Below are 20103 nucleotides of genomic sequence, written 5' to 3' on the forward strand. Positions count from 1 at the left end.
TATTGTCTTGTCTTCTGGCACAGCCACTAGGGGCAGTTTGGGAAAATTTTGCTTTCATTTGTGCTTAGCTTCAGCATCTCATCACTGACAAACTGGGATGACTGTTAACTGTGGTTTGCTTGAAATGGGCCCACTGGAAATAATTAGGGGTGCATAGCTACTCCCTCCTTCCTATCAGGTCTTTGGATGGACCACTTGGATGCAATGGTAAGTAAGGGCAGGAGTGCAGTACAGCTGCTTTTGAAGGGGAGCACTTAGAATCCCATGGGCAATAGCCGCTCAGCACCTGGCACAAAATGACACAGCATGAGATGCCCCGACAGCAATAAAGCAACACACCAAAGTGCAACATTAATCTCTGGCCAAATAATGTTATATATATTTTTAAAAGAAATCTTATTTCCTAACAACTTGAAGATTCTGTGTCTGTTCGCTGTCCTAGGCAAGGAAGTTCAGCTGACAGGCCGCTAAATTTATTGTACACTTCTGGCTAGACTACAGTAATTGGCTTCACCCAATGCTCTGAAATAGACCTTGTTGCATGATGCTATATTAAGTTTTCACAGCTTCATCTGGTGTATATTTTTGACATTGCTCTCTCCTTGTTCCCCAGAAGTGCCGTCAATCCATTCCATTCATCCTTGTTTACACACTTTCAGTAAATTACACGGACAAATCACCCCTCCGCAGTGACTCCACTGCCAACATGTTTAGCTCTGCATTTACATAAGGCACGTTGAGTTTATAGACAACTGGAGAAGATAAAGAGAAAACTAACAAAGTTGTAAAAATGACTGTTCATTAATGCTGCGACAGTGCTCACAATAAAATATTTACTACAAACATTTGCCTCCCTCTTGGTTTAACTGATCTCCCCTTCTCAGAGTTTTCATCCTATAACGCTGATTACCTGACGAAGGCTGGTGATTAACAGAGATAACCTTTGGAGAAAACACCCAAGATGAAACTAGATATGAAAGAGGAAGCAATTGATTTCACCACTACTACAGTCCTGCAGTTGTACTTGACTGGGATTGTGAGTTTAACAAAATGTGCCCATAGTCGTATTACCTTTTTAAAAAATGCATATCTGGGCAACAGATTAGATGCCCATTTTATTTACTTAATTGCATTCTGGGATTTCCCCCCTGAATGAATACAACCTGCAGCTAAACAGAAAATAAGTTATCAAGAGAATAGTTCTAACACAGACTGATAAACAAGGTGAACACAATAATGTGTCAAAATAAAAAAGCTCCACACTCAGGAAGGTTAGTGTTCTAAAGCAGGGGTCACTGACCTGTAGCCCTCTGGTCCAACAACATCTGGAGGGGATCATAGCTCCTCCTCCTATAGGCATTTTATTTACATTCATACATCAATAACCCCATCCTGCCACACTCAGCAAACCACACAAGACATAAAACCGAGCAGCTCCATTTTGAAACTCTGGCTGAGCTGTTATCTGCAAAGACCCTAAACCATAGAATTCTAGGGTTGGGTACCAAGGGTCATCTAGTCTGACCCCATGCAATGCAAAAGAATCCTTGAACGACCAGCCTTCCGGTTAACAGCCAGATACACTGACCCGTTGCACCATAGGAGGATTTGAAGGGATGCAAAGACATTTAAATGACAGAAGTTCTTAATGAAAAGGGTGGCTTTAAACACACACACACGTCTCCGCTTCGTGCAAAACAAAAAACAACACAATAGTGTATCTGGCAACATCACTTTCATAGCCCTTCGTTAGCCCATATGAAGGTAAAGGCAATTGGTATTTTTAAGGTCTCATAACATGTGTCAGGTGCTGGAGAACTAGGACAACACAGGCAAATTGTTTCAAGTTTCTTACATTCTTTAAAAAATATTCAGATGTACTACTTAAGTAAATAGACACCTATAAATGAAGTCACCTGTCTAGACATTATTGACAACATTTTGTAATGTCAAAACAGGCCAATTTGTCCTCATATTTCAAAGCCAGAAATCACAACTTATTTCAGATTCATTTCCTGTCAGAAGAAGTCTCAGTGACTCTTTTCTCCCTTCACTGGAAGTTCAATTTTTTTTAAGCAGAATGAAAACATTTTTTTGTGGTTACTAATACTACGTTCTTGGAGGTGGGGTGGGAAGGATAACGCCATTTTCCTTGCACTAATAATCCATTTTAGATCCAAACAGCAACAGAATTATGCCTGTAATCTACGATTAGCACAGCGCTTAGGATGTGCTACAGCCAGTCATACAAAATTTATGTACGCATCAGTATGCTAAGGCTATGAAGTGCTGACAGAGGAAGTCACACTAAGCTATTGGATGACAATAAATGTTGAAAATGAGGATAACAATAAAATATTGAAAATTAATAGAACAATGTCCAATTTATTGAGGGCTAAACAACATGTTAGTGCAGCCCAGGATGCTTTCTGTGCATTCAGCTAAGGAAGAAAGTGGGCCATAAATTTGTTTAAAAGGCAGACAAATTGTGCTTGAGAGGTTTAAATACTTATACTCTGAGTGTTTGGATGTTCAAGGTAGCCTTTGAAAGAAAAATACAAGTGGGAAAACTAATGCCCTTTGGCATTTTTAAAAAACAAAAACACATGTATTTTTAAAGCCTGTAAAACTACCGTACAAGGGTGTAGTTGCCAGGATAGATAGCATTAGTCCCAAAAAAGCTTTTCTTTTCAGCAACACAGATAGAGAGAGCTTAGATTGACTCCATCAATTGGCCAAGCAAGTGGAAAGACTTCTGTCTTCATCAATCTACGTGGCAACTCAATCAACAGGAATATTTCCAGGGGAAACAGAACAACCTCCTTGACTTCACATTTACAGTTGTACCTCGGAAGTTGAACGGAATCCGTTCCAGAAGTCCATTTGACTTCCGAAATGTCGAGAAACCTAGGCGTAGCTTCTGATTGGCTGCATTCCTGCAGCCAATCGGAACCACAGAACCCATGTCGGACGTTCGGGTTCCAAAGAACATTCGCAAACACACACTCACTTCTGGGTTTGCGGCGTTCGGGAGCTAAAACATTCAAGTCGCTAGGCGTTTGACGTAGGACTGTACTAATATCCCAACTTTACACTGTTTCCAGCCTTGTTTTACAGGTTAATATTTAGTGTTTTTACCTGGCAAAGCCAGGAATCAATGTAAGACTCAGCAGTTCCACTGGGTGTTTGACTCTCCCCAACTACCAGGTCAGCACGAGTCCCTCTTAGCACTTCTTATTTTGGAAATTAAGCACTGATGCAAGTGCAGAGGTCTCTCGTATAACCATATAAAATCACACATCATTTCCCACACAATTCCCCATTTATCATGTGCCCAAGGAAACAAAGAGGTGCTGTAGACACCTAAATCAACCCCCCCCCCCGTTTCATTTTTAAAATTTACTGAAGATCTTGTTCTTATTCGATTTCTCAATTTTCTGTCTGACAACTTAGTTAGGTCCTTTCCAATCTGGCTTTTGTACTTGTCACTCCACTGAATCTGCTTTTACTCACATCTTCCATAATCTCTTACTTGCTAAATCACACTCTCTTTGCTTTTTTAAAATTTGATTTAACTCCAGCTTTTGAAACCATTGATCCAGCTATACTCTCATCATTACGTTCTCTGGGTACATTTTTGGTTTCATTCTTATATCTTTTTTTCTATATCTATTAACAGTGATTCTCCATCCCTCCTTTATTTTTTTAACTGGAGTTCCTCAAGTGGCTTTCTTGGATTCTCCTTTTTATTCTCTTCTTCTCAGAGCATTTTTTTTTTAATGTTATCAGTTGTTATCACTTTTGAGACGATGACCTTCAGCTGTACTTCTATTCTTCTGATCTTGGTCTTCCTTCTCTAATATTTCTACGTCTCTTGTTGCTCTATTAAGTGTCAAGCTAAATGTTGGGTCATTATGTTGTCTCCTGTCTGCACTTTTGTGAAGAGGAAACATCTCTGTATTCTGACACCCTGGGTCAAATTGCAGGATTTGTGAAGATACCATAAGTTATATCTCTCTCCATGAGTAGATTTTACTCATACTTAATCTCTGTGCCATTTTGGGGATCCGGATATGTATGTGCTTTCAGGTCTAATTACTCAGAGACCCTGGACTTCTTTCTCTTTCTTTCTTCTCTGGCTGTCTCCTTGCTTTCTGTGGAGTGATTCAGATAGCAGGCATCTTTTTCTGTAGTGTATCTAGCACACTGTCATCTAGATCTGGAGTAGGAAACTGATGGCCCACCAAGTGTTGTTGGACTACAACTCCCATCAGGCCTTACCACTGACCACATGGGCTGAGCCTGATGGGAGCTGGAGTCAAACAACATCTGGAGAGCCACTTGTTCCCCACCTGTCACCTGGGCTCTATCTGCGCCACACATTTGAAGCACTATTATATCACTTTAAGCAGCCATGGCTGTTTGACTTTCATCCCTTCCAGCTTTCTGATGCTATGTGGTTTGTTCAATTTACTGCTATTTGACTTCACAATATTTGAAATTATTGTGATCAGTAGTAGAAACAGCAGTAAGCAGCTAAATTTGTTACCCGCCTTTCCTCCTAAAGGAGGCCAGGTCAGAGAACAGCAAAACAATAAACAATCCAGCATTTTGAAAGCGTTTAAAAACAATTGGGTGTCCTCAAAACTAATCCCAAGGTTGCCAGGAAAAATAGCTTTCAGACGCCAAATGTCTTGGTGAATAGGAACGTTTTAAAATTCTGCTAATCATGAGGGAGGACAGGTGCATCTCATCAGGGAGGACATTCTACTGGTACAAGCATGTAACCACTACCAAGAATGCCCTGTCATGGATCAGCAGCAGTACACAGTGGTGGCACCAACAATAGGCCTCCGCTGCTAATCTTAAGGTCTGAAATGCTTGCTATTGAAGGAGGTGATCTTTTAGGTACACAGTTCCCAAGCCATTTAGGATGTGTTCACTAGTGTTAACACCTTGAATTTCAGGATGAGTGACACGTGGTCCCATTGGGCTGGCCCACTCACCAAACCGGCACATGCATTCCGCACTAGCAGCAGCTTCTAAACCATCTTCAATGGCAGCCCCATGCAAAGGAAAGCATTCTGTGCATTCTGTGACCTAGCTATCATCTATTTTGATTATCCAGTTCATGCCGTGCTTTCTCGTCCCCTTTGCAGCCACTGGCAATTCTGGCTGCGGAACAGAATAAAAATAAGACCGTTTCATTTTGCTTCAGTTCTAAGCAGCCCTCCGTTTCTACACCATGAAATATTATTCCATTCAGGAGGTCTATTTCCTACAAGGCTATGTACTAGGAAAACAACCTTAATTCAAAGAAGGCAGCGGAAATGCGGCTTCATCCCACATCTGACCTGCCAGCTTCTCCACATGTTGTTACCAAACACACTGATGTCTCTGCCATTTATTCTATTAGGGAGGAACCCAGTGCTAAAGAAACTATTGACAACCAACACCACTAGACCTTTTACCAGAGGCTACAGTCGGGTGTGGGGAGGAGGAGGAGGAGGAGGAAAGATGGGGTAGCGGGGGGGGGGGGGACACACTTCCTTTCATTCCAGCCAAAGCACACCGAGCACAGATTTCATCAACTGTTTTGCTGACAGATGTATTGCTGTTTTCTTCACATCCTTGCTTGTGGGTTATGCCTCTAATCCCTAACAAGATCCATCAGGCGCTTGCAAAACTTCAGCTGTTTGCGAATACCTCACAAAAGACATTTTCACAAAAGGCTTAAACATTCTCCACAGGAAACAGCAAGCTGGGGCAGGGGAAGAGGGGGCGGGGGAAAATGTTACAGGAAACCTTATTTACTTATGGAAAAACCTAGCATGGCAATTTCTGTTTTCCATGAATGGCTTTCAGTAACCTCAGGAGAAACAGCAGCTACATATTCAAAGGGTAAGGCTTAGTTTAAGGTACATGGCATGAAATAATCCTAACAAAATTAAAAGTGCAGGTTTGCCCCCTTAACCCCCACACCACCCTGAGTACCAGTTTGTGCAATCAAGCTCTCATAGTTGTGCATTTGACAATACTATGAACTGAGCATGTGATCTGCACCGTGGGTACTTACTTACTGTATTTTGCTTATAAAGTATCACAATAATGACAGTAACGCTAATATAATTGTTTGCAACTCTGGACTGTTTTTCGCCTTCCTGCCACACTCCGCTTGATTTATACGTAAGGGGAGGGGGATGAAGGGAACTAAAAGGCAAATTTCAGCATCAGGGTATGTGAATTACTGCTGCAAACTATCAACTTATATTCACACATGGATTAAGGTGACTAAAGAGGCAATAAAAATCCATTGCCTTCCTGTATTAATAATGCATATTTTATGTTACAAGTTGATTTCATCGACTTTCACCAATGAAAGTGCATTAGCTTTGCCCAAATACAGATCCTCTCATGCTATTCTTGGGGGGGGGGGGTTGGGGGGGAGGAGAGAGAGGGAAAAAATCTCATACATATCTATTAGTAAGCAAGCCACCGAGGTGCATAATTATGACTAAACAGATTTGAAAAACATTAAAAACTCATTTTGCCAGGAGCATCATGCCACCAGCTCAATTAGAGCCTAAACTATCAAATCATGTACAAGGGCTCAGTTCATAGCAATAAGTCAAAACGTCAGTGTATACACATGCTGTGTGTGGTATGTAAAATAAACAACTCACCATAGTTCATTATGATGCTAAGGCAGCATGCTAGCTCTGTCAAAAGGCACTAAAAAGCACCCCATTAATAGCCATTATCCTCATGCCCCCATATTGACTATCACTAGCGTAGGGTAGCAGCCAAACTTATATTACAGTAGGTATATACAAGCATGTCAGGGTCCCTTCCAACTCTACAATTCTATGGTTCTATGTATTTGGATGATATCCCTTCAGAGTCAAGTCCCACATGAGCTTTGGCTTTTTAAGGAAAGCATTTGAATGTGTGGAGAGCGGGGGTGGGTGGGCGGGGGGGGGCTTTGATGTTGCCTGTCAATGGTGAACACCTGGACAGGTGTATAGGACACCTGGCGACAATCTTCCCCACTACTGTATTTCTACTTAAATTACAGTAATTCTTTCTAAGTTCGCATCTACACATACAAATAAGCACATGCAAAATTTATAAATAATAATAATAATTTATTATTTATACCCCGCCCATCTGGCTGGGTTTCCCCAGCCACTCTGGGCGGCTTCCAACAGAAGAATAAAATAAAATAATCTAATAAACATTAAAAGCCTCCCTAAACAGGACTGCCTTCAGATGTCTTCTAAAAATCTGGTAGCTGTTTTTCTCTTTGACATCTGATGGGAGATGTCATATGGTTCCAGAGGTGTTAAACTATTCAAAGTTGATTTATTCAATTATTACTACAAGCAAGTCCAATAGTATTTTTACTATACCCTTAGAAAACAACATGATTAGTACCACAGGGCAGGCGCCACTACCGAGAAGGCCCTCTGCCTGGTTCCCTGCAACTTGGCTTCTTGCAATGAGGGAACCGTCAGAAGGCCCTCGGTACTGGACCTCAGTTTCCGGGCAGAACGATGGGGGTGGAGACGCTCCTTCAGGTATACTGGCCCGGGGCCATTTAGGGCTTTAAAAGTCAGCACCAACACTTTGAATTGTGCTCGGAAACGTACTGGGAGCCAATGTAGATCTTTCAAGACCAGTATTATGTGGTCCCGGCAGCCGCTCCCAGTCACCAGTCTAGCTGCCGCATTCTGGATTAGTTGTAGTTTCCAGGTCACCATCAAAGGTAGCCCCACGTAGAGCTCATTGCAGTAGTCCAAGCAGGAGATAACCAATTTATGAAATCTATTTTCTCATTTGTCCCCTTCTTTTAAAGCTATAACCCTATTTTGTTGCTTTTCTGTACGTTTTTATTGTTTGTTGTTATACTGTGTTTTTATATGTGTTGGAAGCTGCCCAGAGTGGATGGGGAAACCCAGACAGATGGACGGGGTACAAATAAGAAAGTTGTTGTTGTTGTTGTTGTTGTTGTTGTTGTTATCCATACACTGCACTGCACTGAAGGGCAGTATGTGTATTTCAAAAATAAGCAAACAAGTGAAAGTAAAAAAAAGAGCCAAGAGCACATGCTGACTCTGAAAGCTGAGGTTGACAAGAATCTACCTTCAGAGTAAACTAAGCTCAGGCTCCAACACAAATGATAATAGCCAGGAGATCTGACATTAAGAATGACACACTTTCCTTAACACGTCCCATTATGCCAGGGCAGCAGACTCTTTCAGTGCTTTCACATAACTAAATGACCTTTCCTCTGCTGTGTGTGCTCCAATACCTAGCAAACTAGGGAGAATTAAAGGCAAAATATCAACCTTCACTTTCAGTCTCCCTCCCCATTATCTGTTTCTGTTACACACATTATGGAGTGGCTGTGAGTGTTTTTATTTTTTATATTTTAAGCACTGTCAAGCTCTCAATGGCCAGCTTGCTCACCAGAAGCCTGTGAGTATTTGTATTTGATGTGAGTCGTGTTATGTAACAGAGCGTAACAGAACAACACTATTCATAAAAGTCTACCTCCTGCTAAAGGTCTGGAACCTGCTAAAGAAAAAGTCTTTTCCTCATAATCAAGGGCAGAATTCCTAGTTTTACATCGGTTTACACCTCATTTGTGCCTATGTTTTGTTTGGGCAGGTTTATATGTATGCACATCGTTGTTATACAGTGGTACCTCGGTTTTCAAACGTCTCAGAAGTTGAACGTTTCGGTTTTCAAATGCCAAAACGCCGGAAGTAAATGCTTCTGTTTTTTAACGCGCCTCAGAAGTTGAATGGCTTCCACTGAGTGTTCCTCAGTTTTCTTGATTAAATTTGCAGGCCGCCTTATGCACCTCAGTTTTCAAAAGTTGAACAGTCTTCCGGACTGGATTACGTTCGAAAACCAAGGTACCACTGTATTTAACAAAAAATATGGAGGAATAGTGAGAACAAATGGCATCATTTGAACCAAGGGTTGTCTTCAACTAGCATTTACTCAGATTAGACCCACTTAAAAGAATGACCATGACTATCTCAAGTCCACTCATGGGTCTACTTTGAGTAAAGGTGGGTTGAAGACAACCCCAAGTAAATATATGGCATTGTTATATATTGAGTCAGACCACTGATGCATCTAGCCTGTCTTATGAACTTTCACTAGCAGTGAGTTTCTGGGGTGTTAAGCAGAGGTCTCTACTAGTCCTCCTACAGTATGTGAGGTCACTTAAATCGTGGTGGAGAACTTTTGGTCCTTCAGCTGTTGTTGGACTCCCACCACCCTTGACAAATGGCAATATGAGTAGCGCTGTGGTCTAAGCCACTGAGCCTCTTGGCTTGCCGATCGGAATCTACGCTACACAGGGTGAGCTCCTGTTGCTTTGTCCCAGCTTCTGCCAGCCTAGCAGTTTGAAAGCACGCCAGTGCAAGTAGATAAATAGGTACCACTGTGGTGGAAAAGTAAACGGCATTTCTGTGAGCTCTGGCACTTGTCACGATCCTCTGTGTGCCAGTAGTGGTTTAGTCCTGCTGGCCACATGACCCAGAAAGCTGTCTGTGGACAAACGCCGGCTCCCTCGGCCTGAAAAGCAAGATGAGCGCTACAGCCCATAGTTATCTTTGACTAGACTTAACAGTCCGCTGCCTTGGGATGCTGCAACTTGGAGTCTCATAACATCTGGAAGGCCACAGGCTTCTTGTGCCTGAGTTAAATGTATATCCACCTCCTCTTCTCTCTCCTTTTTTTTGGGGGGGGGGGGGAGTAAGAAGCAAGGTTGTTAGTGGAATCACAAGCCTCCAGCTATTTTGGTGGGAATGTGCTTTCATTGGTATAAGAAGAGCTGGTAAGTAGCTTCTAGCTTTGTTGTTGTTGTTTAGTCGTTTAGTCGTGTCCGACTCTTCGTGACCCCATGGACCATAGCACGCCAGGCACTCCTGTCTTGCACTGCCTCCCGCAGTTTGGTCAAACTCATGTTCGTAGCTTCGAGAACACTGTCCAACCATCTTGTCCTCTGACGTCCCCTTCTCCTAGTGCCCTCAATCTTTCCCAACATCAGGGTCTTTTCCAAGGATTCTTCTCTTCTCATGAGGTGGCCAAAGTATTGGAGCCTCAGCTTCACGATCTGTCCTTCCAGGGAGCACTCAGGGCTGATTTCCTTAAGAATGGATAGGTTTGATCTTCTTGCAGTCCATGGGACTCTCAAGAGTCTCCTCCAGCACCACAATTCAAAAGCATCAATTCTTCGGCGATCAGCCTTCTTTATGGTCCAGCTCTCACTTCCATACACCACTACTGGGAAAACCATAGCTTTAACTATACGGACCTTTGTCGGCAAGGTGATGTCTCTGCTTTTTAAGATGCTGTCTAGGTTTGTCATTGCTTTTCTCCCAAGAAGCAGGCGTCTTTTAATTTCGTGACTGCTGTCACCATCTGCAGTGATCAAGGAGCCCAAGAAGGTGAAATCTCTCACTGCCTCCATTTCTTCCCCTTCTATTTGCCAGGAGGTGATGGGACCAGTGGCCATGATCTTGGTTTGGCTTCTAGCTTTACTGTTCACATTACATTGTAAGTGGAGTGCCCAATAGACACCAGCCCCACATGTTTCCCTTGCTCTCATGTAATTTGATTGCTTGGAAAGATCAATGCAACAAATTATGAGGCATCTTTGAAGTCACTATTTGATCAGATATGAAATATGTCATGACTAGTAAAAAAAAGCATCTTTATGTACTACTGCGTTTTGTTCTATTAAGCAGCCATTGGCAGCATGAATGAGCCGAGCAGCTCTAACATTCAGAATATCTGCCCTTTGTCTATAGCATGCAATCTATTTTCATTCATTTTCTTTAAAGACTTAAATGAGCAGATGTAATTCGGTTTAGATAATGCATCACAGCTGCAGTAGGCAGGGAAGAATGGAAGAAAGTAATTGTTCCTGAAGGGAGGATACAAATGAATCAAATGCGTCGTATTTGTGCAATTCAACTTGGAATTTCTCTCTGTCAACTCGGATGGAGTATGCATAGCAACAAATCTTTCCCCATTACAACTGTGTTTCAGTGAAGTAAAACACAAGGTTGAATGGATGAATGAGTGTCCTTCTCACGTCTAATAACAGAATGAAGGGTGTCCCCCCTGTTTTACCCTTCTATAGTTTTTCCCCCCTGTTACAATAAACAGAGCCACATTAATTTCCACTGAGACTGTATCAACTGTTAATCTGTCTAGTTTCTGGATTTGTCCCTGTAGGACTTCAGGTTGCAAGCTGTTTCTGGTAATGTCTTCCTCATGTTTACTCAGATGCAGAGATGTATTGAAACGCCCTTGGCATACTTAAATGCATTGCAAAATGCTTCAAGTAGAGTAGGCGTCCCCTTGCCCGAACTATGGCTTAGCATGAGTGCGGAAATCATGTATAGTCCAGGCTAGGAGACTATGGCCATAGTGCTCTTCCTTCATTCTCCCGCTGCTGCACTAAGCCATGATTTGGCCTTAGTGTATCATCTGAACCTGGTTTGTCATGGTTTGTCTCCTCTGGAAAAACCAAGCTGCAAATCCAGAACATATCTTAGTTACAGCTTATGGCAGGCATCCCCAAACTTCGGCCCTCCAAATGTTTTGGACTACAATTCCCATCTTCCCCAACCACTGGTCCTGTTAGCTAGGGATCATGGAAGTTGTAGACCAAAACATCTGGAGGGCCGCAGTTTGGGGGTGCCTGGCTTATGGCTTGTCCTTTTCCAGACAAACCACGAGCCCAGGTTAGGAGGATATGCTAATCGAAACTATGGTGCAGCATGGCAGCAAAAGGGCCAGGGGAGAAGCAGTAGCTGCCATCTCTTCTCCAGGGATTTGCGTGGTCACCTGTTCTCATAAAGGGTTATGTGAAAACTGGGTCATGGTATATATTACCATTCAGCTCCTCGAGTGGTATATATACTAGGAAAAGGGGCAAAGTGTGATGAGCAATGCAATAATAAAGAGAGGAGGACTCAACAGTGCTGTGAAAATTATTTACTAGGCCCAAGTCAAATCTTTTCCCTCTTCCTCAAGTGCAATGTGCTTAATCCATTCGGCAGATAACTAAGACTATCCTCTAGACCAGTGGTAAGAAAGCTTCAATATGCTGCTGCAACTGCCTCCCATCATACCTGGCCATTAGGCTATGATGGCTTGGGGCAGATGTGAGCTGGAGTCAAGCCACTACTGAGCCAGGCAGATGTGAGCTGGAGTCAAGCCACTACTGAGCCAGGCAGATGTGAGCTGGATTCAAGCCACTACCGAACCAGGCAGATGTGAGCTGGAGTCAAGCCACTACCGAGCCAGGCAGATGTGAGCTGGAGTCAAGCCACTACCGAACCAGGCAGATGTGAGCTGGAGTCAAGCCACTACCGAACCAGGCAGATGTGAGCTGGAGTCAAGCCACTACCGAGCCAGGCAGATGTGAGCTGGAGTCAAGCCACTACCGAACCAGGCAGATGTGAGCTGGAGTCAAGCCACTACCGAACCAGGCAGATGTGAGCTGGAGTCAAGCCACTACCGAGCCAGGCAGATGTGAGCTGGAGTCAAGCCACTACCGAGCCAGGCAGATGTGAGCTGGAGTCAAGCCACTACCGAGCCGGGCAGATGTGAGCTGGAGTCAAGCCACTACCGAGCCGGGCAGATGTGAGCTCGAGTCAAGCCACTACCGAGCCGGGCAGATGTGAGCTCGAGTCAAGCCACTACCGAGCCAAGCAGACAAGTAACTATACAACCTTTAGAAGACATCTGAAAGCAGCCCTGTATAGGGTTTTTTAATCTTTAATGATTATTGTTGGAAGCCGCTCAAAGTGGCTGGGGCAACCTAGTCAGGTGGGTGAGGTATAGATAATATAATTAGTAGTGGTAGTAGCAGCAGCAGCAGCAGAATGGAATAGGAGGTCCCTATTTTCAATGGAGAAATGTTGAATGGTATGAAACAACACATAGAAGGCCACAAGTTTCCCATACCTGAGTTAAAAGTATATTTATCCCCTCCTTTAAAAAAAAAAGGAAGGAAGGAAGCAGTGTTGGTTAGTGGCATCACACTGGTTCACAGCAACACAGCCAGTTTCTGCTATAAAAACACATCTGCTGGCTTCCCCTGAGCATAATCCTGGAGGAAAGTTAGTTATGCAAATGCACTTCTACAAATTATCTGTAATGTTGGAGGTGGTATATGCCTCTCAAAGCCATAGCTGTCAAGTTTTCCCTTTTCTCATGAGGAAGCCTATTCAGCATAAGGGAAAATTCCCTTAAAAGGGGGGAGAACTTGACAGCTATGCTCAAAGCTAGCTGCTGGGAATCACAAGATGGGGAAGCACTATTGCACTCAGGACTGGCTTGGGGATTCACCACAGGGATCTAGCCACATGATGGGGGACTAGCTGAGTCTTTTATCATACCATCTTCATTACTCGCAGGATCCTCAGTCTCATCACAGTCCTCTGCTTCTTTTCACCAGCAGCATCGAGGAAGTGGAGCTCAAATGAAATCCTCATGTTTCCCGATAGCTGCATTATCCCTTCCTCTTTTGTAGCTCTACACAGCTATTAAAATTGTTTGCTGCCTCTTACTGAAGATAAATCTGCTTTGTTACCTCAGCCCACTTCACTTGTCACATGATTTATTCATTCATTGCATTCAACATTTGGGAACCGAAGCCCACAAATCTAATCTAAGCAACCCTACGTAGGAGTAAGCACTACAGAACGTACTGGGACTTACTTCTGAGTAAACACGTTGCATAGAGCTGTGCTGTAAAGTCAGATAAATTTATATTCAGGGTTTTTTGTGTGTGTTTTTAATCAATGAACACTAATAACGTATTTGTAGTATTGATCAACAGTTTTCATACTACTGCGGAAAATCAGGAAAGTAAATGTGGGATCATTAATGACAATGTACATGACTAGCGTGTAAATTGCCCGGAAGGAAGAAAAACACAATTGGTGAGTAATCATGCTGCTAACCACCTATAAAAACATATATATATATACACTGCTCTGCAATCCAAGGGCTCATCAACTGCATACAGGTTTAACTTCAGGAACACATGGTGCTACAGAACCATTCAATCTGGGGCAAAGCTCAGTTGGTAGAGCATGAGACTCCTAATCTCAGGGTCATGGGTTCAAGCCCCACATTGGGCAAAAGATTCCCACTTTGCAGGGGGTTTGACTAGTTGACCCTTGTGGTCCCTTCCAATTCTATAATTCCAATGGGCCCAAAATATACCATATACAGAAGTTGATTCAGTTCAACGGTTGTTTAGGAAGCAATCCGGTTCTGCAATAGTTGCATATGCCCACTATGGTCCAAGTGGACATTACACTCTAGAAATGTAGCCTGCAATTAAACATTGCAGGTGGAGTGCTCTTGCTCATGGCTGTCTGGCTAGAAACCTGCTCATTTATAGGATACCCCATGCCATTGCCCCCCTGTCCCCCCACCCCCATTTCCCATTCTCCTCCCAACACAGATGTGCCTTCAACAGTCAGCAATCAATTGCCTCTCGGCAACTTAGTCCTCACTAGGCTGATTTGAGAGGGTTCCCCCCAATATCCCCCTCTCCCTAAATATTGATATGTACTTCTGCAAACCTAGGAGTTCCTGAATATCTGCTGATACCCCCTACTTGTGAGTGGATCCTCAGTTGTGCACAAAACAAATGGGTTTTGAATTTGAAACAAATGTTCTCAAGGGAGGACTGAAATTCTCAAAACAGTTCAGGAAAAGCTTAAAAAGAAAGAAAGAAACTCGAAGATATATCAGAAAATTTATTCTGAGCAATTCAGCTCAGCTCTAATTTATTTAAATTTATGCAGGTTGCGTGTAGGTTGAAGACAAACTTTAACATTACAATAAGGGAGCTACACCAGCTACTCTTGGAGGCAGCACCCTGTGAAACCACCCTGGGGATAATTTTATTCTTAAAAGGCAGCTTAGAAATGTATTAAATACACAAGAATAAATAAATAAGATTCTCACAGAGACCATGCCTTTCTCTTTCTCAGCCTTGTTCAAACTGCACTCTCTCTGCCTTGTCTCTTCCTATGCAGACACCTTGCTCTCCCCACCCCAGCTAGAGGGGAGAATCGGGCTGAATCATCTCTTCTGACCATCTAGCCTTCTTAGCTCCCACAGAGACACATCATTGGAACATCACAAGCTATCAACACTCTTTTATCAACTCTTAAGATGCTAGCCGGGTATTGCCTCGGGGCAATCCACACCGCTAGCCTTACTCACAGGAATCTGATAGCAAACCCAAGGTAGCAGTTGAAAGGATAATAGCACAGGTGAAAGTGGATTGATAGCATGCTAATAGAGATTTTAGGTCTGGCCTGAACTGTAGAGTTGCTCTGTTCAACAAATCCTCTGACTGCTTGGAACAGAGGCAGTACACATTTTCAGCATGAGATGGAGAAATCCTCACTTCGTGAATCCTACTGACCCATTTGCCGGATATTGCCTTCAAATGAAAGTGGCCAGTATTACCCATGTTACATACTGAGCGTTCAATGTTTTATGAAACGTCTGTATTTGAATGGTTTCTCTTTTACTGTAAGCTGCCATGAGAAATTTTAAAAGTAAATGGTGAACAAATGAAACTATTATTATTATGATTATTATTATTACTAATACTACTACTACTTGCACAGGGACGCAGGTGGCACTGTGGGTTAAACCACTGAGCCTAGGGCTTGCCGATCAAAAGGTCAGCGGTTCGAATCCCTGCGACGGGGTGAGCTCCCGTTGCTCGGTCCCAGCTCCTGCCAACCTAGCAGTTCGAAAGCACGTCAAAGTGCAAGTAGATAAATAGGTACTGCTACAGCAGCAAGGTAAATGGCGTTTCCGTGTGCTGCTCTGGTTCGCCAGAAGTGGCTTTGTCATGCTGGCCACATGACCTGGAAGCTGTACGCCGGCTCCCTCGGCTAATAACACGAGATGAGCGCCTTAACCCCAGAGTCGGTCACAACTGGACCTAATGGTCAGGGGTCCCTTTACCTTTACCTTTTACTACTACTTGCAAGATAAAAATAAACCCTGTGTATATTTAGTTAGAAGTTTCAGCTGTGCTTTAATTGGCTTACTCTTGAGTAAGCTTGCGTAAGACTGAAGTCTGAATCCTTCAGAATTATCTTATTTGATTGTTCATATGTCAGTGTTTCTGAAAAATCCATTCACACAAGAAAATAGGTGACGAAGCTTATGGGCGTCTGTCAGGCTCATCATCATCAATACCCATCAGCTCTGCCCAGAACACACTTTTCATTGGAGTTTGGGGTAAGTATACGTCTGATCTAGCACTTGGGTCAAATTAACTTTGGACTCTTCCAGCTATATTATGATCCACACAAATAAATCATTGAGGAGGGGGAATCACCCCCAGTCTAGCCTCTGTTGGCTTGAGATTTTGTTTGTTTGTTTACTCAGTGGGACTAATTATGTATGTGTTGACAACTGTACTGCAATTCATGTGAACCACATAAAATAAATAGCTAGTTTCTCTTGGCCCATAGAGGCCTAAGCCAACCTCAATCCCCACTTTTACTCCAACATGAATTTAGGAAACATGAAAGAAAGGTTAGTATAAAGTCAGAGGAAGTCAATTTAACTTTTAACATTCCTTAGATGCACCAAAGGTCACACTTGTGTAGTTCAATTCAATTTTCTATGGATTCTTTTAAAGATGTATATGGAAGAGGCTTCATTGAGTTCCCAGCGTGAGGCAAAGAAAATGCAGACAATATGAATTGGCGCCATAATCTTGTTTGTTCTTGGAAAACTATTTTCTAAATGTGTAAGTAAACAACAAAGACCCTTAGAGGACCACATGGAATACAATCTATGATCTAATATAAATGTTTTGCTGAGCCCTAGCATAAAAAGAAAATTGTGCTTTGGGATTTCTTTACATAGCAGTAACACTTTCTTTTTTCTCTCCATTGGTGGTACTGGCATTTTAATATCCACCAGGCAAGTCTATAGGCTTATTAGAACCAAAACACTAATGATAAAGGTTTACAATAAAGAGATGAAAAGGGAAAGGAGATTATAAAACAAAGGACAAAACAGAGGAGAAAGATTATAATGCAGGTGGTATAATATTGGAGGTGGAGAACACAGTACCACAGGCATGTTTTAATAAAATAGGACAAAGCTTTTCCAATACATGCAGAATGACTTCAGATTTACTTTCAAACAACATTCCTGCTAGTTAATCTTTCGACCCTGTTCAACTGCTAACAGGATTTTAAAGCTCCAAAACAATAATCTTGAATATACGCTTATCTTTTTCTCCCAGGAAAAGCAACCGAGGATTAACAATGCACTCTAAAGTGGATTCAATTGGGCATGTTAAAGGTGCATCTTTTAATTTTTGAGCGTATTTGCTATCAACAGGCGAGAGCGTGCTACATGTGTACAAGGAAAGAACAATATTCAATTACATCTTTGCCTTAAGCAGATCAGTAGGAATCTACTGACAATTTCAGCATATAAAACTAATTCCAACGGGAAAGCACAGTAGAGTCCTTTTTATAAAATTGTGTTCTATAGATTCCAGTAGATTCTGCATTGAATGCGCCAGGTTGCTAATTCTAAGGTGCCTTAAAAAGTCCCCCAACTTTTTGTAATAAAACGTATCAGGTTGACCCTGGTACAGTATACCCTGACTCTGCAGAATTGCTTTATACAGTGCTTTGGCTCTCTGTGGCTGACAGTAATCACAGTGATTTTCTTCCAGGTTAACACCAGAGCTTGAAATGAATGGAATGTAAATAATCTGCAACAAACATTTCCCATTGATTCAGTGTTACATAGCCATGACTAACTTCAGATGAGTTGAGGCAATTAGCTCTTTTCCAGCATGATGATCCAGTTTTCAGGAAGCACACGGGGAGGCAGTAGTGGAAACTAGTCCAAACTAGTCTTTTCACAGTCCAAATGAGTACGGGTGTTTGTGATGGCATGGAGGAATTCGTGTGATGGCACACAAACAGCTTGCAGCCACAACCAGCCATTCAAAGTACCTCATGTTTTGTGGCCCACAAACACCACTTGAATTTTATTGATCGTGATTGGCAGATGAAGAGGATACACAAAAGGCCTCAACCATGAATAACATTAAACAGACAGATTGTTTTTTGACATAAAGCATGATTACAAAGCAGTATAAAGGAATATTACCTGATGTGGCTGTGAACTTGACCATCTGCTATACGAGGGACCACCTGAAGTCTTGTTGGCTGTGGACTTCTAGAAAAAAAAGGAAAATTATTATTACCGTGTTTCCCACATTTTAAGACACCGTCTTATATTTATTTTACCCAAGAAAATAAGCCTATGGCTTATTTTCGGGGGGGTGTCTTTTTAATTTTTTTTTAACTGTAATTACGGCAGCCAGCGTTGCTGCTGCTGGGTTCCGGAGGCAGCCTGCAGGGTCGGTGCCCAGCTGCGCCGGTGCTGGACACTGGAGAGAGCAGGAGACTGAGCAGCCACTGCGGCATCGCGCTGCCAGAGACTCGCAGCCACTGAGGAGCTTGCGGCGCCGGGGCTTGCGGGCGGCTCTCGCCTTTCCGCCCTTTCTCCTGCTCCCGGGGGAGACGTGGCTTCTATTCCCCATTGCCAAGGAAACAGCCCGGGGGAGAGACTGGAGTAAGCCCAGCAGCGCCGCGCGGAGCGCCGGATCGAGGAAGCGGCCTGCCGGGTCGGCGCCCAGCAGCTCCGCACGAAGCACCGCCTCCTCAATCCAGCGCCGCGCTGCTGGGCGCTGACTCTGCAGACCGGCTCCTCGATCCGGCACTCTGCAGGACAGCTTTCTTTTGGGCAAGGAGTTTGCAAAGAGTTTAACAGCGCAGTCCTGTCCCTGCGCATTCGGAAGCAAGCCCTGGACCGCTCGGGGGGCCTTACTCCACTTCGGGCGAGGAGTGGGGGGCCCTAAGCATTGCCGTTTTCGGCGGCACGTGGGATCCGCGGGCGGGGGGCGCCTCAGCTCTGGCCTCTCTCCCCCGGGCTGTTTCCTTGGCAATGGGGAATAGAAGCCACGTCTCCCCCGGGAGCAGGAGAAAGGGCGGCAAGGCGAGAGCCGCCTGCAAGCCCCGGCGCCGCAAGCTCCTCAGTGGCTGCGAGTCTCTGGCAGCGCAATGCCACAGTGGCTGCTCAGTCTCCTCTCTCCCATGCCCAGCGCTGCTGGGCGCCGACCCTGCAGGCATGGCTTATTTTCGGGGTATGTCTTATATTTTACAAAGGCTTTAAAATCCTGCCATGGCTTATATTATGACTCCGTCTTAAAAAGGGGGAAACACGGTATTATTATTATTATTATTACTACTACTACTACTACTACTACTGTACAACAATGCTTTCTTACAGCCTCCCCATCTGAATGGGCTGCCCCAGCAACTCTGGGCGGCTTCCAACAGAATATAAAAAGACATAAAGGAACATCAGACATTAAAAACTTCCCAATACAGCATGTCTATGAAAAGTAATATAATTGTTTAACTCTTGGATATCTGATGGCAGGGCATTCCACAGGGTGGGAACCTTTCCTGAGAAGCCCCTCAGCCACTTCACTTCTGGCAGTGAGGGAACCACCAGAAGGCCCTTGGAGCTGGATCTCAGTGTCCAGGCTTATGCTCGATATAATTAAGCTTTCATAGATTTCCATAGATCTCCGCGCCCTTACCACAGCAAAAAGACTGATACTGGTGAATTGGAAAAATAAAAACACGGCTCCCTTCTACGATTGAAGACTTATAAAAACACGCAACATATGAACAACTTGCATATAAACGCAGACTTGCCATGGAAAAATTCAATGATATTTGGAATCCATTCTTACAAATGCTGTAATAGGTTAAGATCTGGTGAAGTACAATAACAACTCTGTAAAGAAATTTTTTAAAAGCTTTCATAGATTTCTTTAGTTTCACCACTGTTCTAGGCCAGTATAAATCTACAGTTATTGGATCACAGCACACAGTAGATCAAGGCAATATTGTCAAAGTGCTTGTGAAAAGAGGGGTAACCCGTGGGCCTCAACAATATGGAAGCAGCACTTTTGCC

At 43.3% G+C, this 20103-nt stretch overlaps 1 protein-coding gene across 4 annotated transcripts in view; it reads right to left on the bottom strand.

Annotated features, from left to right (window-relative positions):
• RBMS3 (RNA binding motif single stranded interacting protein 3) overlaps nucleotides 1-20103 on the bottom strand; it is a 755586-nt gene that overhangs the window by 629115 nt on the left and 106368 nt on the right. For all 4 annotated transcript variants that reach the window (XM_035130054.3, XM_088653927.1, XM_035130057.3 and 1 more), the window contains one exon: nucleotides 18223-18291. In XM_035130054.3, coding sequence (XP_034985945.3) covers nucleotides 18223-18291 — 69 coding nt within the window. The remainder of the gene's footprint in view (nucleotides 1-18222; nucleotides 18292-20103) is intronic.

The sequence above is a fragment of the Zootoca vivipara genome, chromosome 11 (genome assembly GCF_965207765.1).
Source record: "Zootoca vivipara chromosome 11, rZooViv2.hap1.1, whole genome shotgun sequence".
NCBI classification, from domain to species: domain Eukaryota; kingdom Metazoa; phylum Chordata; class Lepidosauria; order Squamata; family Lacertidae; genus Zootoca; species Zootoca vivipara.